This window comes from Motacilla alba, chromosome Z (genome assembly GCF_015832195.1).
Source record: "Motacilla alba alba isolate MOTALB_02 chromosome Z, Motacilla_alba_V1.0_pri, whole genome shotgun sequence".
NCBI lineage: Eukaryota > Metazoa > Chordata > Aves > Passeriformes > Motacillidae > Motacilla > Motacilla alba.
Genome location: NC_052046.1, coordinates 51,328,924 through 51,356,338, shown reverse-complemented (window position 1 = coordinate 51,356,338; position 27,415 = coordinate 51,328,924). Strand labels below are relative to the sequence as shown.

Below are 27,415 nucleotides of genomic sequence, written 5' to 3'. Positions count from 1 at the left end.
ACAAGGAGAGTGGGAAGCAAGATAACTACGTTGGACTTCAGGAGAGGTGAATTTGGCCTCTTGGAGGATCTCTCTGGCAGAATACCACGGGACAGAGCCCTGAGCATAGAGGGCTGGATGACATTCAAGGATTGTTTCTTCAAGGCTCAAGACTAATGCGTCCCAACAAAGAGGAAATTAGAGAAGAATGTCAGGAGGCCTGTATTGAATGAACACGGAGCCCCTGGACAAACTTAAAACACAAACAGGTAGATTACAGAGCTAAAAGAGAATCAGAAAAAGAGGGAAAGGTAGCTTGGTAGTAATATAGAGAGAAGTAGCTTGGGAGTAATATAGAGAAACTGTGCAAACAGCCAGGGAGATGAAATTATTGCTGCTGTTGTTATCATTAGTATAACATGATAGAGAGAGAGAGGAGTAAAACCCAAGAGAAACAAATGAAACAGTGGGCTCAGCACCCACTGTCCGATGCCCAGCCAGTTCCCTTTACTGGCAAATACTCCATCCACACTGCCCAAGTTCCAGAAGGTAAAAGCAGGGAGATGGTCAGGAAAGCTAAAGCACTGACAGAAGTAAATTTGGCCAAGAACATCAAGGGTAACAAAAATCTTTAGGTACATTAGCAGTAAAAGATTAGGGAATGTGGCTTCTTTCAGGAGGGATTTGGAAGACCTGGTTATGTAGGACAAAGAGAAGGCTGAGGTACTCGATTTTTTTACCTCAGTCTTCACCAGCAAGTGCTCCAGCCACACTGCCTAAGTCACAGAATGTGAGAACAGGGACTGGGAAAATGAAGAACTGCACTCTGCAGAAGATCAGGTTTGAGAACATCAAAGGAACCTGGAGGTGCACAAGTCCATTAAACTGACACAAGAGGAATAAAAAGCAGATTCATTTCAACTTTTGTTCTGCAATCTCCACTGCATCCAAGCTGAAAATCTTCAACATCATCCATCTCTTATTCTCCTGCATCCACCTCACACTGAAGGGGCTGTTCACCAATTTTAGTGCAGAACTGGTAAGTATTGCCAGAACTTGAGTTCACTCAAATGCTCTTACGATGGACTGTCACCTTGATTTTTAGGTAATGAACAACTGCAAACACACTGAAACAAGATGCTTAAAGATTTTTTAATTCATTTATTACCTGTGCACAAGAGAAGTAACTACCAATAGAAACCCAAAAGCTATACAGTATTTTTTTACTTGGTGGTTAAAAGTAATTAGAGTATCACATGACCATGAATAGAAGTAATTTCTCCAATTACAAATCAGAATACATGTAAAAATCTCAGTGGAACAAGCCAAATAGCCATAGAAGCAATTCCAGAGCACAAGGCTGTGGCTCTTTAATTTGGACAATGACAAAAGTAATGTACAGTTAATCTGTGAATATTGAAATAATGTTATAATGCAAGTTTCTGTACAGTTAAATGCAAAGAGACAACCAGAACAGTAATTCTAGCATATTTTAACTGAAGGTGCTTAAGCATTTTTTCTCAGATAATTAGCAAAGATCCTGGGCAGCTCTACACCCAATTCAAGTCCCATGACATTTTTTCCTGGGTTTGTTTTTGTAGTTGTTTGGGTGGGGTTTTTTTTGGTGTTTTTGTTTTTTTGGTTTTTTGGGGGGTTTTTTGTGTGGTTTTTTTTTTTTTTTTTTGTTTGTTTTTTGTGGTTTTTATGTGGGTTTTTTTGTTGTTGCTTTTTGGGGCTTGTTTGTTTTTTTCATTGCATTTCACCTATTGTATTGTGTACATCTCTAGAAATTAGCTGTCGCTGTTGTATATATTGTGTTTATACCTTAGACAAATTAAAGCAAAAGATGGTAGATTACTCAAGTAGTATAAATCTTCTAGCATTTTGCTAGTCAAGAAAAAAAAACATGCCAAAATCACAATAAGCAGTATTGGTACCCACAGCTTCAATTAATTTGTTTCCTTTTTAATGTGTTATCTACATAAATTACTACTGAAGGATACTGTTTAAGTAGTAAATAAATTGGCCATTTGTAGGTCAGACAAAACTTGTTCATCCAACTGTGAAAGCTGATATTGTTTCCAAAAAGTCACAAATAATGCTGAACAGAAGAACTGGTGCACTCAGAAGTGAAAATGCATTGATTCCCAATGTCTGAAGAAAACTATTGCACTCCACCTTCAAATGCATCAGACCGGTTTTAGTTATAACAAGACAATCCCAGGAGTCAGAATGAAATAAAGCAATTTGAAAGATTAAAGAGCTGTTATCAAAAATAAATTACATTTTTTCAAGTTAAAAGAAACACTGCTATGAAGGCTGAGAGCCAAGCAGCCTTTCAATAGCTGCATTGATGTCTCCTCCTGTTGCTATTAGTGCTTGTAAATTTGCTTCACGGTTCAGAAAGCCCATTGCGCTCAGCTGTTCCAGTTGTTGCTGAAATCGAACTTCTGGATTTTGCAACTGCTAAGAACAAAATTTCAAGCTATAAAAGCATAATACATATTTAGCAAAATACACAATTCAAACACAGGTGGGTTCCACACCACTCTGTCTTTTCTAATTTTTGACTACACCTTTTTCAAGTTCCAAAAAATATATTCAGATAAATCCAATTAGCAACTAAAAAATTTTTTTTAACAAGTCAGCAACATCAAATTATCTACACTTATATACCATTCCTGAACTCCAGGAAAAACTGACTGATGGTGGAGGATTCAAATTAAATTGGGTACATGTATATCCCATGAACAGTTTCTTGAAGATATCCATATAGCTGTTTTTTTAAAACAAAACAGAGTTCAACCTAGCAATGTGGAACAGCAAAGATTATTTTATTGTCAGCAATCTGGAACATCACAGGCTTTATTTTTCCTCAACATAAAGATCACCTCTTTTGTAACACTCCCAAGTATCTGTAGACTAAAATTACCAAAATCCTGATTGTTAGAAAGCTTGAGTCTAAGGCAAACTGCTAGCTGTGCTTTATAGGAAGATCCTGATTACACAAATTCATGGCAAAATTCTGCATTGTCTTAATGGTATGACCTTCAGAGGCATGTTTTTAATCAGGACAGAGGATGTTTTTTCAGTATTTAATTGCACAGCTGCAATAGCACTTTTAAGCCTCCTCTACTGACCTTTGACCAGAAGCATCCAGTGGGCTCTCCCCTCAACTATCTCTCATCTTTCTAGTGTTTTACAATTAAGAATAAAAGCAAAAATATCTAGAATATAATGATGTACATTACCTGAGCATTTGCACCAGCCAGTGCCTGCAACATCTGGTGGACAAACTGTTGGTGACCAGGTTCAGCAGTTCCTGAAGCTGGACTCGTATTTTCAGTGGAAACAGAACTAGGTACAGTGGATGGTGTAGGAGCTCCGCTGCTTCCCACTCCACCCAAATCAGGATTAAACCTGTATAAATTAGAGAAAAAGAAATACACCACTTGAATAATAAACACTAGTTTGTCTCTTCTCATTAATTAGCAGGTACAAATTCTGTCAAAGAGAGTAAGTTGAGTAAAGTACTGAGAAAAAGACCAGTGTTACCATTGTTTAGAATTGCACAGTAGACAAATGTGACAGATTCTAAAACAATTTGGTTAAACTAAAAAAGGCAAGAGGATGAATCTAATAAAGACTGTATAAACCTCTAAATCTAAAAAGAGTAACCAAAACAAGGGAAGACTTCCTGTCCAAATTTGTAAGATCAATTCTTACCCTGGTATAAGCCCCGGTGCTTCTGTTGCTAATGTCTGCAAGCCCTGCTGAATCTGTAGCAGAGCCTGCATTGCTCTGGGGTTTGACATAGCTGATAACGTGTCAGGATTCTGCATCTAAGAGAAGGAGAGAAAATCTTCATTATATGTAGATGTTCCAAGGTAATTTTTATTGCTAGATGTCTCATAGAATCTGACATAATTTCAGAACTTGGCTTTTGATTTTGTAGTTGAATATTACAGGAAATCCTTCAGTTCTTTTTTCATCTCTGAGAAAACTTCCATAGAAGGTGATGAATGAACTCTCTAGAGGTAGAAAAAGCCTCTTGAACAAGAATTATACAAGGAGAAGTATTTTTCATTACAGATCTCAATCTTTCAAAGGCCACAAGACTGTGTTAGTACATTATTTTAGAATTAGTCTCCTATATCATACTATTGGTAAGCAACAATGCTGAACATGATGAAACTTGACCAAAAAATACCTAAGAAAAAGTACTAAGTTCCTTTTTTCCTAGCTGATTTGAGATCACAGCAATTTGATTGTGACTATTTGTACATATCTTCTTATCTGTAGTGCTCTTACAGCCTGAAATGTAAACAAACATCCTGGAAAATGTACCAGCAAGCAAATGTATAATATTAAAGGGTTCTCAGTCTACTGTGACTTCAATTACAAATTGGCTTTCACATAATCAAATAATTTAGAAGGCACATCCTTTTCATTTCTGAAATGAAACATATAAAAACCTCATTATTTTGGACAAACTCAAAACTAGTGGCTTATGCTCACCTTTGCATAGAGGTGCAACAGGTACGCAAAAAGCAATGTTTCAGTTACAAATAAAATGGTTTTGGTAATCAGACCAAAGACCAGATTGGCTTACTAATCTTGGCAGCTTTCCCCTGGCAACTAGACCAGATTACTTTTGCTGAAAAACCACATTTGATTAGTGTAGAAATCACAGATTAAGATGAAACTTCCTCTACTGCAGAACAGAACTGTAGAACAGGACATGAAGAACTCTGATCTGGGTGCCTAAAGAGACTTCAGAAGAGCAATTAATATTCTCCAATAATCTCTTGGGACTTTTATCTTCATGATAGCTAAAAATCAACAAATAAATGTATAGTAAATGGAAAAGATTACTCAAATTTAAAGAGATAAACATTCTGGGGTCTCCAAAGAAAGCTGCTGCAACTATTTTATGAAACTATTTAAATATTGACTTACTGTCTGATATTTGAAGCTGTCTTACATAAATGCTGGCCCAACAATTCTTAGAGCACTTAGGTGACCTGGATCTCATCTCTATTAATGTTATTAATTCCAGTAGCAGCCATTCTTCCCTAGTTCTGCTGGGCAATTGCCCTTAATTGCAAAAGATGCCTGCCATTATGCAGATTCCATGGTTTCTGTCTCCCAATCCCATTATATAAACACAGGTAGATAAGCAAGAAAACACAAGTTGAAATATTACCAACATTCTGAGAATATCCAGCTATTTTTCCACTTCACACCTCACCTCCTAATGCTCTAACTAATCATCTAACTTCAAACAGTGAATACAGCAGAGAACTATTTGTGAAGATAAATTCCAAAGTGGTAATAAAAGAAGGAGATACACAAAGGAAACAGATATGATTCCTACTGTGCATTCATTAATTACAAATTACTCACAGATTTCAAACACAAATGTACTAGTTCCTCAGCTACTACTGAGTCACTACAAAGCAGTGGCAATACAAAATACCACAGCCATTCACATGGTTCAAACAATATAAACAGTATCTTCTGAACACTGAACATGCTACTGTAATTCATGTACGTGCTCATTATATTACTCATAAAACCTCCGGTGTGCAGTCAGATCTTGGCAGTGCATATTTACACTAATTTGCAACGACTGCCTAATGATAGAACTCATGCAGTGGATTAGGTTTTCAATTCCTACAAAAATCTTTCTTGCTTCTATTTAGGAAACAAATACTACGACACACTGTGGCAACTAATACCAAGCAGATACCTGGGCTGCAAGCACAATGTTATGATTGGAAGACAATGGTGGAGCAGTCTTTCCAGGAAAGACTTCAGAACCCACTTCTTTTAAATTAGCTAATGACTTGGGTCTTTCAAGACATGCTTGGGGACCTCTTTTCCAAATATTTAATGCAGGTTTGAAGAAGCATGAGAAAAGCATACTGAAACTTTAACTAGTAGTGTGAAAAGTACTATTCTTTTTAATTTCTGAAACAAATCTTGTCACAAACAGGTGTTTTCTGGCTGGTGTGCAGTAAGAGCATTTATTCCTTTTAAGCAAAGAAGCAAGAACAAATCTTAGTGGTTGTGAAAGTCACAGACAACAGTCAGGTTAAACTTTTGAAAGCGATGGAGACATTAGCAAGAATATTATCAAGGGATGATCTAACTTAGTATATAAAGCTAATGAGAGTATATTACAGAATCTATTAGCCAAATCAAAGACAGGCACCAGTTTACTAAAAATATTGCTCATTGACTTGAAGACCTTTATTAAGAGCTAGTATCTCATCTTACTTGCTGAAGGAAAGTTGGAAGTTGTTGTCTCATTTGTTCCTGAAGTTGAGGATTTCCAACAAATAAAGGATTATTCAACATCATCTATAAGACAAAAATATTTAACTTCAAAGATCAAGCAGTAAAAACCACTGGAGGTTTTAAAACAACTACGGATAATACAGCAGCAGTCTATGAAAACTACTTCACAAAATAATAATCATCTACTCCTTTGGCCAAAACTTTCTGGGGGTGTTTGTCCTTTTTTTTCTGGTTTGGTTTTTTTTTTTTTTGGGTTTTTTGTGGTTTTTTGTTTCACTTTTGCTTCATTGATTCTTTTTTTCTTGTAAGTGAATGGATTTCCAGATACAACTAAGGCAGTCTTGCCAAGTATTACAAGAAAATCCTTTTCTCTTCAGCCTCCACTACAAATCTAAGTAATAGCTTTGCTGTAAATATCACCTGAAATCAAGGATATTTCCCAGTGAGTATTTAACACAGAAGAGGTAATATTTTTTCAATGTCAGTTCAGAATTTGAGTTTCAATATTACTACTTCAATTAGAAATTCAAAGCACTTCTAAAACACCATTCATAAAACAGCATCTCCACTTTTACAGTGAGGCATAGGTCAAAAATGAGAAGTAAAAACCAAAGTAATATCCAGATAGGACACCAAGTCCCCTCCCTTCACTTCTCCCAGACTAGAGGGGGTATTTATTTACTGTTAGCTCCACCTTAATTCATAACCAAAGCATTTGTTTTGTCTGTTTCTAATGCTGGACCACAAGTTTAGGGCTGTGCAAAACATACACAACCCCACAATGATTTCTGAAGCATGTCAGGCATGATATCCAACTACAAATTGAAGAAGCTCAAGGCAACATATTGTTGAAAATAAGCAGCTAATAATTTCAGCGACTTAGGAATTAACACTAAAAATTGGCCCATTTGCCACAGGCAATTGTTGAGCTTTTGGTTTTGGGTTTTGTCTTTTTTTACTTTAATACACACAATATATTACTATACCAAATGCAATTTACCTGTACTGCAAGATCAGGATTCTGGCTTAATGATTGCATCATGCTTCTCATGTAGGGTGCAGACAACATATTCTGCATAAGTTGTGGGTTTTCTGTTATCTGCTGTAATAAGCTCTGCATTCCTGGTGTGTTGAACATACCAGCTTAAAGAAAAGGTAAAGGGCATGTTAATAAGCATTCTGACTATCATCAGAGAAAGCAGACTATCTAAACCCAGAATATGACCACTTGGTTTTCATGAGTTTAAGACCCTGAAACTTACCTCAGTCATGTTCTACTTACACAGACACATATACCCTAAAAGTTAAGACAGAGATTGTACCCAACACACACACTCCCATCAACTATCCACATTATTAGCTGTTTTCCCATTTGCCTTAGAACAGAAAAAAATGCTACAATTCATCTGCAGATTCGCTATCTTTGTTATATTAAGGCAGTGTACAATTATTATTATCACTTAGATTATTTTTTTATATTTTTTCCTATTTTTCTTCAAAAGATGTTAATAATAGTAAAATGTTCGACAAAAGTAAATAGCAATAAAAACTGAATCAAAAACTCTCTGCCTAATGAAGGAATAATTTTAGTAAGTTTGCAAGTATGTGCAAATATATACAGTTGCAGTAACAAACACACCTCCAAGCCCAGGTCCCAAATTCGGTCCAGTTGAGCTCTGTCCCGTTGTGCCTGAAGTGCTATTTTCAGCATTACTGCTGCCACTGCTCTCACCACTAGTGCCAGTATTTGTTGTAGAAGTCTGTGAGCTGGACTGAGGAGCCCACGGATTTGGCAGAGGATCTCTATTTTCTGTACGAGATGGCTGATTGTCCCCTCCTGCTGATGCATTGGTTACTAAAGAAGCAAATGGGTTACCTCCAAACTACAAAAGAAAGCAAACACTTATCATCTACAAATTTCTAAATCATACATGAAAATAAACGTTTATGGCTTCTAATCAGTTATACTCACCAGCCTACAGTAATTAAATGTAAATATTGAGAAAAGACACTAATACTGAGAGATACTAAGACCTGTCCCCCCCCCCCAAAAAAAAATTAAATCATGTTTCTTTTTGAAAGTAGTGTTGCTACTGTATTGTATTTTGATCAGAGTAAAATTGTGTCTTGCATACTGGTTTCTGACTTTAAAATCTTTTATTCTTCTCACCTTCAGTTAGAAGTTACTAAACACACCCTTAAAAGGATTTTAGTGGACCTCCAAATCTTAAGGCAGTGAATGAAATAAATTAAAAATTAAGTAACAAAAAAATCTATTAACTTTAAAATAGCTCCTCAGTCACACAAAGTGATAGCTGTATTTCTTCAGGCTCAGAAGAACACAGGATTTTTAAGCTCTTTCAAGAGTAAAAGGCTGCATAACAACTTCAAGTTTCAAAAATTGTTTTGTCAAGTAAACATCTGGAAATTTGAATTACTTAAATTATTTTATGTAAAAAAACTATTTTCTTTCTGTGTCATTTGTAATCTTTTCTCACCTGTTCCTGTGCTGCATTCAGTATTGGCTCTTGAATGTCTGTGTACATACGCCGCAAGGCATTGTATCCCCCTGGTATACTCTCAAGGTTGCTCAATGCTCGGTCCTGGTTTCGCATCATTTCCTGCATCATTGCAGGGTTTCTAGCAAGTTCTAGTGTCTAGAGAAGTGGAACGTTTAATCTGTATTAATAAGAAATCCATTCTAAAGTGAAAAAGTCAGCATTTGGCAATATCTCAGTTATCCCTGTCTAACCCAGTTTAAAATTATCATCAGAGCTGAATCAACTTGTCAGAACAGTGTGAATCAACACAATTCGGTATTTAGCCAGCATTCTACCTTAATTCTTACTATTTCTAACATCACTACAGCAGGCAGCCTATAGTATGAAATTTAAAATAAATACATACAATTTCAAAAGCATCTATTAATCTCTGGGTTTTGGTACATTTTGCCACACAACATATCTCATTTATCTTTCAATTTAAAAAGCATTTAGAAGTACTCACAGTGAGACACAATGAAAATATGCAGTATTTTGGAGAATTACTACTTATGATAAAATTCCTGGCTAGACAACAGGTTTCAAGGGCAGACAGCCACATCCAGTTCTAGCCCCAGAAGACATGTATTCAATGACTTTCAAAAACTACGCTGAAGATTTTCTGAAATATCAGTCTATTTTGGACATTAATAACAAGAAATGTAGACACTGTTTGTCTATGGCAACCTTTTATGGATTTCGAGTAAGACTAAATACTTAAAGAATGTTTACACACTCCACTAAGCATGTCCAATTCTGGCTCTTTACATAACAGGAGAATCACAAGTCACGAACTAATAGATCTTTCTACATACCTGTCTCATTATATCTGGATTATTCAGCATGTGACTGATTTCTGGATTTCTCTGTATCAGTTGCTGCATTTGAGGGTTAGCCATAATCAACTGCCTCATCAGGTCGGGATTTGAAAGCATGCTCTGAACAAATGGATTCTCCATTATCTGAACCATCATTTCCGGGTTGGACATAAGTTGTCGTTGCATCTGACTTTGCAACTCTGAGAAGTTTGAAGTATTTAAGCCCAGGCTACTCAGGCCTGCCAAACCTCCAAGGCCACCTTTAAGAGGATGAAAAAATATGACTGACTATACTTCCAATCACATCAAGATTCTTTCTAAATACAAAATACTTGAACATATCTCATACTTCAAAGTAACAAAAATGAATGGACAGTCCCATTTTTGCAAGGCTGTTCAGGAGTTACTCACTAAGGGTATGCTTCCTTAAAGAACAAGTCACATAACTAAAAATCCAACCAACTTTATTCATATTTTTTTTTTTTATAATTCTAACAACTTTTGTTCTCGTTTCCAAAGCCAAGATACAAGAAATGAGTTTGAGGGGTTTAGGTCCATGTCCCGCTCCCTCCAGCAACACTTAACAATTGCATTCGTAATAATCATTTATCTGTCTCCTCTTGGTTAGACTATAACTTAACAGTGAACTCCCAATATGAGTAATATTCCCCATTCTAATTAAATGCAGAACCTGTGTTCCTCTTGGTAATAATGCACCAAGAGTTAATTATGTTTTGAATTTTTGCGTTTTGCTCAATCCAGACAGGAGTTTTCAGAAGGTACTAGACAGACCAAAGAACCATTAAAAGCTAAGAAATCATCTGCTTACTATAACTGGCTTTTCCAATCTCCCTCTTCCCCACTCCCAAATGCAAAAAAAAAAAGACAAAAAAGAATGGAACAAAACCCCACCACAACTATGGAAATAGGTTATAATTTTTAAGTCAGTAGCACCTTACCACTGAAGGTGAAACAGTACAAATCTTGTAGTGAAGTTTGTGGTGAAACATTGGCACAGTTTATCCCGGGAGGTGATGGATGCCCCATCTCTGGAAACATTCAAGGTCTGGATGGGGCTCTGAGCAACTTAATCTGGTTAAAGATGTCCCAGCTAATTGCACAGAGGTTGGACTAGATCACCTTAACAGGTATCCCTTCCAACCAGACTATTTTGTGATTCTATAAAAAACAAATGAAACAACTCTCCTCTGGTAACTGACTGATCGGAAACCTTCTACAGCCAATTCAATATACATCTGTAATCCATTTTTTGGCTGACGCGTTTGTTTCAGTTTTGTTTTCCAAGTTTTGTCTACATTGTAATAAAGCTTTGGGGACAATTATGGGAATCCAAGAGAAGATACCCACCATTCTACCTAAGAAATATGCTTACCCAAGCCAAATGGATTACTATTTGTTGACGCTGGTGTTGAGGTGCTACTGCTTGATGTTGATGTGGTAGCAGTACTCCCAGCAGTGTTTGCCTGTTGAGTTGGGTGGTCTTGTGATCTAAAAAAGCAATTTTAAAACTTTATAAGTGTAACAAGTTATTTTAAGTAGTGCCATTAAATGTAGCTAAAGTATTATACTTCAGAATCTTAAATTACATTTTGATTCTTGGTCAAAAACTGGGGATAACCCCAGTTATCCCCAGATGGCTTCCTGCAATAAATCTTTCTCACACACCTTCATCATCAGTTTTTCAGAACAGTAGTTTCAAATAGTGAAAAAACAGATTGGTATCACTGCAGCCATTACCACTTTCTCATCCTACCCCATGATGCTTGCCAATGAATTGCCAATTTCTCTGTCCTTATCTTGCTTTAAGGATTCATGTCTTTTTTCACTATATTCACATACTACTGATAACAAGCCCACACCTTCAAGAAATAAAGTCTGACAAATTTAATACAGAATTTATTTCATGCCACATCTCTAATAGGATGCTTTATTGAATGTGAAATTCAGATAATGTCACATTTTATTAGAAGACAAATCTCAAACTCTCAAACCCTTAAGACTTCAAAAAAAGGCTGATAATGGAATCACATGAAGCTAAAGCCAGCATAATTTAGCACAGGCACTAAAGGCTGCCCAGGCTGTGTACTCACCACGCTCTTCTACTTCGGGCAGAAAGACAAATGTTGCCTTGTAGTAAAAGAGATCAAGGAACTGAGCTTGAATAAAGTTAACCTGACCTCTCTGTTCTAAAGAAAAGAGACTGCTTTGAAACCCAAATCAATTCTCCACTGTGGTTCAACAATCAACAAATGCCTATGTTTGCAGTACTATGGAATAAAATACTTTTCAAAACTATGAACTCAGATGTCACAAAAAGATTTGAGAATTTGCCAGTGCACTAAACTCCATACTTCAGTTCACCTTGGAGGACCTTTCTCCTATAACATAACTCTGCACTTGCTCCACTCATGCAAACATCAGGGGAAAAAAAAAAACAAAACAACCATACAAAAAAAATCAGAAAAATGCTTTAAAATCAGAAATTCTCCTGAGGTTTCTATGAGTTCTTTAACTTCATTATCAGCAACTGCAAACTTTGAACACAAGATGACTATAACTGGCCAAGCAGCTGTAACATGAATGAGAAAGATTATAGACTATATACTTATTGTGATTTTCCTGCAAGAGATATTTGGTTTTCTTTCATCTAGACAACATACACATCTTTCCTCCATATGCAAAAGAAAAACAATAAGCACCAAATCCTATTTGTATTTTCAACTGAGAAACTATTTGGAGAAGCAACTATGCTACTTCATGTAATAGACATGAAAGGTTCTCAAAAGTGTGACAGAAAAGTAGATGACACTGAAAGCTGAAGTTCAATAGTGCTCCTATGCAAATTGGGGCATATTCTCTGAAGATAATGGTTCATGTGAGTGTCAAGCCTGGGAGCCTCCAATGCTTCAGCAATATTCCTGTCAAGTGCACATCACCTTCACCTTTTATACCCATTTTGCCATTATATTTCCTTCCAGCACTTGGGAACAAATGACACCTGTTGACCTAGAATTCTATTCAGAAATTCCATGTATCTTCACTGTCCATTGCTAATCATTCACTGCTACTCTGACACAGCAGAAGACAGGTTACAAGATTGCACTGAAAGTCTGTAGCAGCCTGGAAAATATAGCACAGTAGAAAAAGTAATCTTTTTTTTAACAAGCATTTGGCTCGGATATATGAGGCTCCTATTTTGAAATTACTCATCTAATAACATAGTTTAGGAGGGAAAAGATCACTTTCAGATCCAGTTTTGGAAAATAACTTCTACTTTTTCAGATACACAGCAGCAACAGTAACAGCAAGAGTCAACAGAAAAGTAAATGGTATAGCATAAAGTAGCTAGGAACAAATCAATCTTGATACTCATGATCAAAAATCACCATGCTCCAGGCCACACTGGCAGGGTCTAAATCTTGTCTTTCAAGACAAGCATAAAATATAGATATTTTAGCAAGAATACAACTGAGATATTTCAGGACAATGCTGATTTTCATTCTCTCCAGCACGTTTTATCATGTTTTTAGTTTATTCAAGCAAAGCTAGTAGGTGAAAACTTCAATGCATCATTTGAACACAGCACATGTACATGCAAAGGATCTGTAGTTCTTAGTTCATACTTCATTTTCACAGACATGATTAAAACATTCGGCAGATAGTAGAAATACAGTCTTCTAAAATGATTCAAAAAAAAGCAGGCACAAATGAAGTCATGGAGTGCAACACTGATAAGACAGGTGCAGGAACGCCGAAAATTCCCCAAAAGCCACACATTTGACATTTGTGTCCTGAGGGTTCCTCTGCTCAGAGGCAAAGTGCAAGAAGGTCCAAGAGGCTGGCAGGGGTATTTCAGTATGCATAGCTACAGTAGGTCCAAACTATAAACCCTCTGAGGACTGTGCAAGTCAAAAGCATCCTCTTAGTAGTACGCATGGTGCCTTTGTCATACGTAAGACTGTAAGCAAAAAAAGCAACAAAAAATAGCAACAGCAGAATACTCATTCAGATGCAAAAGGAACAGAACTGCAGTATTACCTAATAACATATCCAAGACTGGCAAGGCTTGTATCAGCCTAAATTTCAGGTGGAGGAGGCACAGGGCACGAAAGGGAGACCTCTGACAGTACAGACATGTATTTTGACTCCAGGACAGGGAATATAATCCTTCCAGGGCATGAATATAGAACTGAAGGTATCAATTTCAAAAAGTACCTACATTTAATGATAATGATACTAATTGCAACAAGAATTTGTATTTAATGCTAATGTTACTAGCCAGCCTTTGTGTCTTGGTAAGGTCTTGAAAGGGAAAGCCTACTTCTGTTCTCTCCTACACTTCATGCTCCTTCCTTCAACATATGACATTTCCACACCAGAGGGGATCCTCACCTTAAACAGAAAAGACCTAAGTAGAACAGGAGCAAAACCACCTTCACTCTAAAAGAATGAACACGTTATTGACTAATAACAAACTGCTTTTGAGGGATCTATTGCTCTACTTGTTGGAAAGATTTTTGGGCACTTCACAGGAAGTGTACAAACCATAGCTAACTGATACAGCTTTCTTACCATCATTCTACTGCTTCTTCACCAAAGGAAAAAAAAACAAAAAACAGAACAAAACGCCAAAACCAAAACAAAACAGAAAAAAAAACCCTCACAAAAAACCAAAATCCCAAAACTCCTTAAAATCAAAAGTCTATTTAGACAGATAAGTTCATTATACTAAAGCAGTTCCCAAAAATTTTCTGCCCTTGTTTTACCAAAACAGAGTCTTTATTCACAGTTTTGGTAAAACAAGGAAAGAAAATTCACTGCAGAGGAAAAAAAAAGAAAGAAAAAGATTCACTGCAAGTTTTCATATGTGAAAAGAAAACCTGCATAACATATATTCATTGATAGTAAGAGATGATATCTAACAACTGTGAAGCCAAAACACAGCTGGAACAAAAATAAAAGCTATATAACAAAAACCAACCAACCAAAAAAAAAACCCCAAAAAAACCTAAATAAAAAGCAAAAGAAATGTGTTTAAAAACATAAACCAAATTAAAATATGAGATAAATTTTAAAAAACACTGTAATTTCATAATTTCACTGCTGTCCTGCGGCAGCTGTAACTAAGGAGCTGATTAAGGTGATTTAGTCAAATCTAGTTTTGCCCAGCAGAAAGCTATTAAAAATGCAGAGTACTTTAACTTCTCTAGAGGTAAACAGAAGACCACTTGTTAATAAGATTACCTGTTCTGTGTTTTGATAACCAGGTGAACAGTGAGTCCATCATGAATTCCGTGCTGAGTCAAAGTATCTTGATCTTTTAAAATTTTTCCAGCAAATATCAACACAAGCTGATCAGTGTGGGACTTGAAACGCTTAGAGATTTCTTCCTTGAACTAAACAAAAAAAATTATATTATAAATTTATATAATTAAATACTGAGCTGCAATTTTAAAAAATAATTTAAGAACAACCTGTTTTTACATGTGCTGTATTACCTCACTTGTACTGCATATTCTGTATTTCACAAACTAGAAATACTTTTGTTTCCTGAACTTCTTTCTGTCCAAAGGAAGGTGGGAAATATTTCTTTGTCATTCAGAAAAGGAAATCTGAAGAATTTCACATCTAGATCATTAGTTACATAAGTCATGACAACAAAAATCTGATTTCTCTTGAAGACTATTGTGACTTCAATCACACATGGTAAAGTATGCATATAATTATATACTAGAAAGTACACACATACAAATATGCACACCACTGAAGCCATCCATTGCTGAAGGACTGATGACGCAATGCCATAAAGAGGATTAAATTTGTCCATTCTTTTGCTTGAACTGAGTATATTCTCTCCTTAGACGTATTTTGGCTGCCTTCCTCCCATGTGTCAAAACTAGCATTCCTTTCCACACAGACAAAAGTTATACTTTAGGTGAGTCTGCTTTCTCATTCAATGCATGACACGGCTATATTAAATGAAGTTACAGCTCAGGACACAGTGAATAAACATATTTTTCATTTCATTGAGAAATCATTACCATAAAGACCTTTTACAAAAGAGACTGCTTGCTAAGTGTTAGCTGTCAAAAACGCCTTAAATAATAGACTAGCTTCATATGCTTTTTTTTTTTTTTTCTGAGGCAGAGGAAGAAAATCAGCTACATATATGGAAGACAGAATCCTAAAAATATTGTTGAAAAGGAATGTAAAGATCATCTAGTTCCAGCTCCTCTGCCAAGGGCAGGGACACCTATTCCTAGACCAGGTTACTTAAAGTCCAGTCTGGCTTTGAACACTTCCTGTGATGGGGCATCCACATCTTCTCTGGGCAACCTGTACCAGTGTCTTTACAGTAAAGAATTTCTTCTTAATATTAAAGAGGGTAAAGTGATTACCCTCATATCATCACTCCATGCCCTTGTAAAAAGTGCCTCACCATCTTTCACGTAAGTTTCTTTTAGCCACTGAAAGGCTGCTCTAAGGTCTCCCTGGAGCTTCTCTTCTCTGTGATGAACAAAAGTCTCTCAGCCTGTGGTGACAGGACGTGTACTCCAGCCCTCTGATCATCTTGGTGGTCTCCTCCCAGCTCAGTTCAATAGGTCCATGTCCTCCTCTGCTGGGGTCCTCAGAGCTGAAGCAGCACTCCAGGTGGAGTCTCACCAGAACAGAGCAGAGGGGCAGAATCCTCCTTCATCACCCTGCTGGCCATGCTGCTTTGGATGCAGCCCAGGATATAATCAACTTTCTGGGCTGTGAGAACACAACGCTGGGTCATGTCCAGCCTCTCATCCATGAGCACCCCCCCAAGTCCTTCTCCTCAGGACTGCTCCCAATCCACCCTGCCTGTACTTGTGTGTAAACCAAGAGTAGGACCTTGCAATTGGCCTTGTTGAACTTCATGAGGGTCACATGAGCCCACCTCTTAAGCCTGGCAAGGATGGCATCCCTTTCCTCCAGTGCCTCGTTCACACCACACTGACTGGCACACATTGCTGGGGTGCACCCAATGCCACTGTCTACATTACTGACAAAGATGTTAAACAGTGCTTGCCCCTGTACTGATCCCTGAGGACACCACTGATCACTGGTCTCCACTTGGACAATGAGCCATTCACCACAACCCTTTAAATTCATTATTCACTGAGTAGTCAATTTGTCAAAACCATCTGTCTCCAGTTTAGGGACAAGTAATGTGGCACAGTGTCAAACACTCTACATATGTGCAGGTAGATGATATCACTCACTTTTCCCTCATCTGCCACCACTGCAACCCCATCACAGGCAACCACTGCATTTGTCCTTAGTGAAGCTGTGTTGACTGTCACCAATCTTCTCCCCACCTTCCATGTTCCTTAGCATGATTTCCAGGAGGTTCTGTTCCATGATCCTGCCAGGCACTGAGGTAAGACTGACCAGCCTGCAGTTCCCTGAATCTTCCCAATTCCCTTCCCAAAAATATATGGATGCTCTGCTTCACCTTATCCAGTCTGTGGGAACTTCCACAGAGAACTGCTACAACTTTGCAAATATGATGGCTACTGGCTTAGCTACTTGTTGCCTATTCCCTCAGGGCCCAGGGATGTATCTCATCAGATCCCATGGGGCTTGAACCTGATGTACAGAGGATGGTTCTTCATTCTCCCAACCCCTGCTTTCACCAACTTGGGCAGTGGCTGGAGCATTTGCCAGCGAAGGGAAGAGGCTGGGCATCGGACAGTGGGTGCTGAGCCACTCTACTGTGCATCATCTCCCTCTCATTAATTACTATGATTGTTATTGTTATTTTTATTACTGTTGTTGTTTTAAATATTAAACTGTTCTTATATCAATCCCTGAGTTTTACTCTTTTTTTTCTGATTCTCTTCCCCATTTCACTAGGCAGGAGGAAAGTGAGGAAGCAGTTGCATGATAATTGCTGGCTGGGTTTAAATTATGACAGATTATGATGATGGAAATTCAGGCAGTTCTAAAAAAATTAATTTTGGTGTTGTTTAGATCTTCAGTTTGCACAGCTTAACTAAGTAACAGTATCAGTAAATTACAGTTAAAATACTTCATCCACTGGGAGAACCAAAAGCAGAAGGAGTTCAGCGTCACTGGCTGGAAATGGTGATTTCTGTCCAATTCTCCTAATGCAGTGACTCATCCTTTAATTATCATGTAACAATTCAACCAACAATGTCAGCTCATTTGCTTTATTGTTCTAAATGCAAGTTTTACATCATTGCAATAATATTACGCCTTGTGGTACTACAAAGGTATTCAGTCATATCTGAGCATAGAAAAGAACTCAAAGTTCTGAAAGAACTCAAAGTTGTGAAAATAATGTTTCAACATACTTGAAACCTAGAGTATTCAAGGAAACTAGTTCACTGCACTCCTCTAGTAACCGAATACAGTAAAAATAATGTAAAATCATGTCAATTTTTTAAATGATTATTAGAAAAATACATGGAGAGAAACACAGTGGGAATCAGACTAAAACACTGGACTAATGTCTAGACAGAGGCCTGGTTTTCCTAGAGAGAAAAGTAAAAAGCATTCTTAACCAGAGTGAGTTCATTCAAGGTTACATTCTCCTCAAAGCATGGCAACTTCTAGATTTGAAATTAATTAGAACAAATCCAAAGCTCGTGTTGTTGAAGGACTTTGCACAAATTGCCATTTTACCTCAAGTTAACTTGTTTACATAAACTATTTTTTTACTTTTTTACTTACTACAAATACAAAAGCAGTGTAGTTTTCCATATTGAGAACACTCATTGGCTTTTTAGCAACACACCAGCACTTCTTGTTTATATTTTCAATTCCATGCCAAATACCCTTATCTCCATAGCAACTTTAAAATAATCAGCATTAACAAAAGTTGCCTTTTTTTGTTCAATGTTAAGACACATGGAAGAAAAACCTGAACTCTCTGAAGCAATCTAGGACTTTCAATACACTTGCTCAACTTGATTGCCTCTTAAGCTTTTTGCAAGGTACAGATGGACACTACAAAATGCTGTCTAATGTTGAACAAATTCATACTGGTACCTGAGCTAGTCAAAGTAAACACTTTGTCACCAAACAAAGCAAATATCTGAATACACATGAAGTAGAACAGCTGACTACACCAGATATTGTTTTGCACTGTCACTTTGCAGAGCAGATCCATAACTTAAACATTAACCTATTAACATCTGACAACTTGGCCTTGGAAGAATCTGGTCAAGTGTTATTCCAGGTAAAGTGAAAGTATTAACATTCAAACTTTCCTTTGATATATTACAACCATATAATGTTTCAAAAGCTTCTGTTGACTCATTTTATGACATCAGAACCAGCAACTGTAATAATCTTACTATCCACTCACAAAACAAAGTGTTGTGATAAAGTAATAAAAAGAAGAAAACAAATAAATTTAAAAATGCTTTCCCAAATTGTCTTAACCTCAGCTTAGTAAGTCATATTTAAAAATTAAATTACAGTAACAATCTGGAAGAGGTCTTGGGCAATTAACATCCAAGTCCATTGAAAGTAACAGAAAACAGGTCCCTAAAAACTTCAACTACTATGAAAATGTTAAGCTACAATTTTATCTACATGACTGTAAAAAAATTTAAGGTTGTTGACTTTCCGCACAGGAAAATCTTTTTTGAACACAATAGAAGATGACATGGAAGCAAATGTTCGTACATAGAAGACTGAACTGCAGTTTTCATTCTCAGCAGTCTCTCAAATAGTTCTACTACAAAGAAAGATTTTGACACAGTATTACCTTGTTTGGCACTGCTGTTTCAAAACACACCCATAATATTTAAACTTTCAACTGTCTTTCCTAACAACATACACTGTTAAGCATATTGACTGAACTCCAGTCTGTTTTACACCCACACTGAGCAGTCTCAGAAGCAAACTTTGATGAGCTCCAGCTTTCTTTTATACAACAGAATTAATGGTTACAGGTTCTCTTGACCCAAGAAGTAAGAACCAAATATACTCATGGCTACAGCTGATAGCTGTGGTTTCCTTTTGGGATGAATCATGAACTGGACATCTTATGACTGATTTACAGTGAGTCAGTAAAAACAGGGTTTCATTGCACAACTCTAGGACACCATACAGGAAGGAAGACAATAATTTGTCATTTCAAGCAGGAATACAAGCACTTTTGGCCCACAACAGATAAACCATAGCTAGAAAGAACACACAAAATAAGGCCTCTATGTAAGAGTACTATCTTTCATGTCTTAATGGAGTTACTATCTTATGGTGGCTTTGCCAATGACCCATGCTAGTTTCACAATAAAATTGTTTCCTCAAATGTCTGCAGTCAAATCAAACTCACAAAAAACCCCACATTTCAAAACTCAAATTCAGATTCTTGATGAGCTTAAAAGGCTAGCAGCCCATAAAGGGTGAACTGCAGCAGCACATGGTAGTGTAAAGAGCTCACAACTCGAGTTCTAGCCATCTCTATTCCCTTTAGGGATTCTTCAGCAAGCTACTGCACTTTTCCAAGCCTTTGTTTGGAGAAGCAACGCTTCTCCCATAAAAGCACTTGGCAATCTACTCTCTCCCTGTTTGTTATGTACCTGATCACTGGCAAAGCAACACAAACTGAAAATAAGCACTATCCTGGCTCAGGCCAAGAAAGGGTTAATTTCTGAAGAAGCGAGGACGGGGCATGGCTAGGACCCAGAGGTCATTCTATACCACCTCTTGTCATTGACAGCAGCTGGGAAAATGGAACCCAGGGAGAAGGGGTTCCTTCAAGAAAACATGGTGGAGAGAGATGTTCAGTATTGTCAGTTATCAAGGGAGTTTTTTCCATGTCAATCATTGATTTTTTTGCACCCTCTGTCATTAGCATTGTTGCTGTTAATATTTGTTTTCTTATCTCATTGCTGCTTCCAGTAAACTGTTCTTATCCCGACCTGTGATCTTGACCTTTTGTGCTTGCAACTCTCCTCTCCAGCATGCCTTGGTTGACTGACAACTTAAGAAGAGTGAAAAGAGAGAAAAGCTTTTTAAGTTACAAGACAGTAAGATTCAACTTAACCCACTGAGGTTTTTGTGCTGCATAAAAATAGAAAATGCTTCAACTCCTCTCTTTCAGAGTTATTTTTGTCTTTATACAACTCAACTAATTTATACAACATTCAACATTATTTAACAAACAAATAAAGCACTCAGGCTCAGGGGGGAGAGGGAGAGGTGAGAGAGAGAGAGAGAGAGAAAGGCAGTGTGGTTTGTAAAGTCTCAGTGGGGTCACTAAGTTAGGGAGTATCATTCCTAAAAAACAACACTGTTAGGAAAAGCCAAAATTGGTTTGCTACCCAGATTATTCTTGCACTTAATACAAAACATAGCTAAGAAGATTAGCTTTTAGCTTTGTCCCAGTCAAAACCAGAACACCATGTCACCGTATCTTCCAAATTCGTAATATTTTACCCTAACTTTACTCCCAGACAATGACCTTTTTTACAGAGACAAGGTTTACAGTCACTTGATTGAAATATTGATTGGTTTTTATAACCTTTACATGACACTTTTACCAGAGCTAATTATTCATTAAGGTTTTCTATGTTGTTGGCATTTTTGAACTGTGCACATGGCAATTTTTTTAAACTGTGTGACACTTCTGACTGAGGGTGAGGGATTTTAGCAAAACAAATTCACAGGACAAATGCATCTGACATAGATAACATTTAAAAAAAAAACCTAAAAATATAAATATGAATGTCTTACTTTTATGCAGAGAGGTATCTACACAAAAGACACTTCACACTACTACTTCAATAGGTTTTCTTATTTTACTCTGTCTGCCAGTCATTTATCAGAAAACACCTGTTGAGTACTACGGCCACCAATATCTCTGAGCTACACCTAACTAAGCCAATAAAGTCAATATACTTTCACTTTTGAAGGTTCTTCTATCAAATAATCACCTACCGTTGCTATAAAACCATTCTGATATCACAAAATGGGGGGGAGGAACCCCAGGTTAAGAAATAAGTACAATCAGAGTATATCACAAGGCAGGCTCCATAAAGAATCACACAGATGCGTTACAATGCACTGAGACACAGACGATGGAAAACCTAACACTAAATGCTTTGTGTATTCAAGTGCCTTGAGACACCTGAGAAACAACAGAAACCTGAATCACAATCCTGGAAACAAAGAACAGACTGGATTCCATTATACAGTTCCAACCTATTTTGTTTGTAGCATTCAGTAATCCCTGGATTACAGAAAAACAGTGAAACAGAATTGAATCATGTTAAAAGAATTGTTCCTATAAAGTACAGTTTCTTAAAAGGGAAAACATTACATAAAATACTAAAAGCATATGCAAGCCAGGAAAGATACCAAAGCTACCCAAAGCTTTAACACTTTAACATTTACGCCTGTGTGTAAAGCAGATGACTACCAATTTGGGATCATGAGATCCAGGCACAAAAATGAAATCCTGGATTTATGGATTTAAAGTTTCAACCATAAACAGTACTGTAATTTCAATCAAAAATTTAGAAGCTCTCCACTTGACAAAAATCAGTAGTCTCAACACAATGGATACATGTACACTTAAAATTAAGTAACTCAGGGATTTTTATCTGTAGTTTAGTCTAGTGCAGAAAGCACATTTGTTTTTACCTACTTTAAAAAACACACTAGAAGCTGTTACATATGCTGTTACTGAAAACTATTCCACACTGAAGAGATATGCTATGTAAACGCTGAAGCTAAATAAAAAGGGGGGGGAAAAACCCTAAACCTGCAAACAGATCTAATCTGTTTTCTGTGGAGCTAAACTCAATTTCACTAACTCTTCCTGATGGGCATTGCTGTGAAATTTTCATATAGTCAAAGGACTGCAAGAACATCATTCTCTGCAAGAACTTTAAGTTTCTGAAATTATTAGCACAGATTTACCGTATCCAGTTTGTTGGCCCAGAAGCTAATAACACACAGCTAGACAGGTTACTCTGTCTCAGAGCTGTAATGCTCACAGAATGGACAACTCAGTATCTTCCGGTGCGCTACACACGCACAGACAGTGACTCTGGACCAGTTATAATAACTCACAAATACAGCAAATGTCAACACAGGGCACTAAAACAGCATCAAGAAGCATCAGCAAGCTTTAACTCTTCCAAAACTCCATCTTTTATGAACGTAATAAAACTGTTTTTCCACATAACCGGTTCCAACACCTCAATACTCAAACAATTCAAGTCATCCACTAAGACATGAGTTGCTCCTAAAATGAGCATACTTTTTCTTTGTATACAGGCTTTACCAAACACATTAAGACAACTCTGCTAAGGAAGAAGTTGCAAAGACTGTACTGCCACAAACTCAGAAAATAAACTGAAGGAAGAAATCAAAGGACACGAGACAGTTTCAGTGAGCTGGAGTATCAGCACTGTCACGGTCAGCTAAAGTCAACAAATTTATAGGTGTTCATCTTTTACCCATCGTGTATTCATTAAGTCTCCACTCTGAGAAAGACCAGTATTGTACCCAGTCAAGAATGCAAATATTTGGTCTTTGTCCTAATACTGAGCCAAACTGTGCAAAGCACAACCAATTTTCAGAGAAGATGATACAAATAGACAGCAGTTGAAATCAACTGATCTCCCAGAGAAGCTTTGTACTTCGTTTGTTTTCCATACCAAGCTGCATACTCACTGTTCTAGCTGCACAACACAGGATCACAGTAACAAATCCACTCTGCTGAAGTCTTCCAATACAGGAAAAACTCTTGACAGAAAAGTTGCAGACATGGCTTACACTAATGGGCAACATAAAATATATTTTTTTTACCCCTAAATTTGGCTCTGACGACAGAAAATATTTTCCTAGAAAATCTAGGCTCATGTTCTAGCAGTATTCTGAAATGAGCATAAAGAAATAAACAACTCAATTCTTTAAGTTCTAATGTTAGCTGTAGAAATATACTGAGGGAGTTTCTCTTGCTGAGTTTTTTTGGGTTTTTTGGGGGTTTTTTTTCAGCCTATAAGTTACTGGCCCACCTATCTCAACTGTACAAACCACTTGCTGATCACAGATGCCTTTGAACAGATGTGCAACTTGCCTGTTATTTGAGATTAACCTATTTTCAAGGCTGGTTCTAGAAACATTGCATCTACTGTTGATAGTTATTTTTGTCAACAGCTCATTTTTGCAGTTTAAGAGAAAAAGGCAATATTAGTCACACTACGGGGACAGTGCATTTCTTAGTGCTGTTACACTGCCTGGGACTTCAATACAATGGTCAACCCAGCAGGACAATCTTACTCTTACTTCATAAGAAACTAAGTTATAACTGAAGATCTAATATTTTAATAACAGTTCCAAAAGAGACAACACTCACAGTTTAAGATATCTGTAGACAACAAAGACATCTGAAGTAGTGTCCTCTGTTAATTTCCTAAACTTGCATGACTGCTTTCAGTAAAAATTCATGCTCTTGATAGGTTGTACAACCATTTCAGTTTATGACAACTATTTATTTGAAAACCTGGCAGCTCCACAAGTATTCAAATCTGAAACAAACCTGTTAAAAGTCAAATGTACTACAAAATTCACAGCTAAAGTAAATCTGTTTATTATTTCCAAAAGACCCAACTAATGGCTGACTGCTTTACAGGACAAACCCAATCCTCAGGTCAGATTCAGTGTATGAATCTCTCTTTTGAAATATCCTAACAAAACAAAAGCCCCCAAATTGCAAAGACTTTTGCAAAAACTGCATTGATGCTGCTCACAAATCTATGGAGAACAGAGAAATGAAAGCACCCCTTTCAGACTGAGCTTGCTGGGAAAGCAGTGGACAACATTAAAAAGCAAACACAGTCATTTTACTTTTGGGAGAAATGCCTAGATCAAGCTTGCAGAGAGAGCAGCTCACAACAGACAACATTGCAGCTGCCAATAGACTAAAGACAAGAAAGCAGCTGCAATGCATTGGCAGCTGGAGAAAACCACAATGAAACTCAGGTCAGGGACACTTCTAGCCCAAACACTGATGTAAAAAAGAAAAAAAAAAAACAAAAAAACAAAAAAACAAAAAAAAAAAAAAAAAAACAAACCAAAAAAAACCAAAAAACAAAACAAAAAAAAACAACAACAGAAAACCAAAATGAATGTAGACTAGACTTCAGGACAAAAAAATTGGAAGAAATATTAGCATTTTCTCTATTCACAGCAACTAGGTAAAACGAAAGTCTGACAGTCTAGTTGAAGTGCTAGCACTACATTTGAAATTTCTCAGGCTTTACTTCATCTTTTATATCCTCTTCTATTAACCAGACAGTGTCCTTCAGCTCACACTTAACAAATGATGCCAAGTTCTGTATCTAGACATTAGTGGCGCTTTCAGACATGTAATCTTTTTTTGATGAGGTCTTCAATACCAATGACACACAAAAAATTGTGGAATAGCACAAAGTTGCCACATTTAGAGCCATTTCAAGAAGAAAACTGGGAAATCCTGTGGAAAATTAAATAAGTTCTGAATCTAGCAATGTCGACATTTCTTATAAGCAGGAGACTCTGCGTTTTTACATTTTGATAGCATCTTTTCTATGATTTGTTGCTTTCTAATTCAATTAAATTAAGTTTCAGTCAATTCTTGCACAGCAAACCTTCTACAAAACTAGAAGACTTGCAGGAAACAGGGTCGATGAATCAGCAGGTGTCACTAGTTTGAGACAGAGGCAGCTGGGGCTTTCACAGACTTTCACAGGAAGGCACAAAATCCCGAATACCTTGGTTACCTGACATAACCACGCCATGCTAAGTACCATCTCTGTAACTAACACATCAAAGTACAGGAGACTGCAGAATTTACAAACACAGTACAAGGCTACAACTTCCCAAAGTTGAAGGCCGACTTGCTGTTTCTAAAGACAGTGTTAAATCAAAAGAAACACCGGAAACAGAGAGATACAAGTAGACTGCATATGTCTACAGTCATGTTAGCCAGCCAGTGAGACAACTACCACCAAAACCAGGCAGCTCAAACCAGGACAACTCACAGCTAGAAAATGAGAGAAGAGAAGGCTTTGGGGTGGCCTAATTGTGGCCTTCCAGTACCTGAAGGGAACTTACAGGAAGGATGAGGCAAGACTGTTTCCAAGAACATGTGCTGACAGGACAAGAGGCAATAGCTTCAAAGTGAAAGAGAGGAGGTTTAGATTAGCAATTACGAAAAAATTCGTTACTGTGGGGGTGGTGAGGCACTGGAACAGGCTGCCAGAGAAGCTGTGGATGGCCCATCCCTGGAAGTGTTCCAAGCCAGGATGAACGGGGCTTTGAGCAATCTGGTCTAGCTGAAGGTGTCCCTTCCTGCGACAGGGGAACTGGAAGATTTTTAATGCCTCCTTTCAACCCAAACGATTCTACGACTCAATGACCTCACGAATGAGCTACATCCACCTTCCGAGCCGGCCCTCTGCAGTGCAACAGAGATGTCGGTGAAGGGGGTACGAAGCGGCACATTTCCCCACTACCCCCGCTAGCCTCAGATGGCAGCAGTCCTCTCCCGGGCCGGGATCGGTGTTGGTGCTCGCCCAACAGCAGCTAGCGCGACCCGGGCGAGCAAAAGCTGCTTTGTCACCGCGCTGGGCCCCCGCCCCGCGCCGCCGGAGGCGGGAGAAGCGGGCGGGCGCTCCCCTGCCGGGAGGCGCTCCGCTCGGCCCCGACCCCAACGTGGCCCCGTCGGCCCCCTCAGCCTGCTCCGCCGCCCCTTACCTGCCGGATGCTGCTGGTCTCGGAAACGGCGAACTCCTCCTTCTCCTTGGGAGTCTTCACCGTGACTTTGATGATCCGCGGCTCGGAGACACCGGCAGAGTCGCGGGTGGGGGAACCAGGAGAGCTCCCCGCGGGTCCCTCCGCTCCGTCCGACATTGCCGCGCGCGGGCGGGGCGGGGCGGGGCGGGGCAGGTTAGGGCAGGGCAGGGCAGGGCAGGGCAGGGTAAGGTAAGGTAGGGTAGGGTAAGGTACCGCAGGGCAGGGGGCCCGGCCGCCGGCTCCCGGCTCCCGGCTCCCGGGGGCTCCAGCCGAGCGCTCGCGCCGCGTCCGCGACACCGGAAACGGCTCGGCCCGGCCGCCGCGCGCCGTGATGACGCAGCGCAACGGGGAAGGTACTAGAAAGGGGCAGCGCCCGTGCGCGCGGCCGGCAGCGCGCGCGCCCCGCCGCGGGGCGGAGGGTGGCTGCGGGGCCGCGGCCCGAGCCGCGCCGCTCGAGCGGAGCCTGCCCGCCGCCCCTCTGGCTTTGGGCTGACACTTCCCGGCCCTCTGGCCTTTTCCCGCCTCCGCGGACATCGCTTTGCGAGGACGCGTCTGGAGTGCCGGGTCCAGTTCTGGGCACTTCAGTACAAGAGAGACAGGGAGCTGCTGGAGAGGGTCCAGCGGGGGCTCACGATGATAATTTGGGGTTTGAAACATCTCTTTTATGAGGAGAGACTGCAGGAACTGCGCCTGTTCTGGAGAAGCCTGAGAGGGGATTCATCATGTAAAGATCTCAAAGGAGGGTGCCAGGAGGATGGTGCCAGACTCTTTTCAGTGGTGCCCAGTGACTGGACAAGCAGTGGCCATAAACTCAAACACAGGAAATTTCACTTCAGCACGAGGAAGAGCTGCCACTTAGGGTGGCAGAGCGCTGGAACAGGCTGCCCAGGAAGGTCATGCATGAATTCTCCCTCTCCTGAGGCATTCAAAACCTGTGTAGACGTGTTCCTGTGTCGCCTGGTCCAG

General features: G+C 38.7%; 1 protein-coding gene across 2 annotated transcripts; it reads right to left on the bottom strand.

Annotated features, from left to right (window-relative positions):
* Nucleotides 1–1,117: 1,117 nt before the first annotated feature.
* On the bottom strand, nucleotides 1,118–27,260 carry UBQLN1 (ubiquilin 1). Of its 2 annotated transcripts, none has more exons than XM_038125377.1 (11): nucleotides 26,411–27,260; nucleotides 14,906–15,057; nucleotides 11,034–11,149; nucleotides 9,638–9,900; nucleotides 8,781–8,939; nucleotides 7,922–8,165; nucleotides 7,283–7,425; nucleotides 6,262–6,345; nucleotides 3,706–3,821; nucleotides 3,231–3,399; nucleotides 1,118–2,442 (listed from the first exon to the last, which is right to left on the bottom strand). In XM_038125377.1, the coding sequence occupies exons 1-11, from the start codon at nucleotides 27,104–27,106 to the stop codon at nucleotides 2,290–2,292; spliced, it is 2,295 nt and encodes a 764-aa protein (XP_037981305.1). In that variant the 5' UTR covers nucleotides 27,107–27,260; the 3' UTR covers nucleotides 1,118–2,289. The 2 variants fall into 2 exon arrangements, with proteins under 2 accessions (XP_037981305.1, XP_037981304.1); XM_038125376.1 differs by having other exon boundaries at nucleotides 1,118–2,445; nucleotides 26,411–27,257.
* Between the last annotated feature and the right edge of the window lie 155 nt (nucleotides 27,261–27,415).

What these genes read in the sequence shown, in the direction of transcription:
- UBQLN1 (XM_038125376.1), bottom strand. Translation starts at nt 27,106, where the DNA reads ATGTTTCAAACCCCAAATTATCATCGTGAGCCCCCGCTGGACCCTCTC. An exon ending in ATCCAGATATAATGAGACAG is followed by an intron (nt 8,940 to 9,637) that starts GTATGTAGAAAG and finishes CCACTTCTCTAG; the next exon opens with ACACTAGAACTTGCTAGAAA. An exon ending in TTTGGGACCTGGGCTTGGAG is followed by an intron (nt 7,426 to 7,921) that starts GTGTGTTTGTTA and finishes CTTTTCTTTAAG; the next exon opens with CTGGTATGTTCAACACACCA.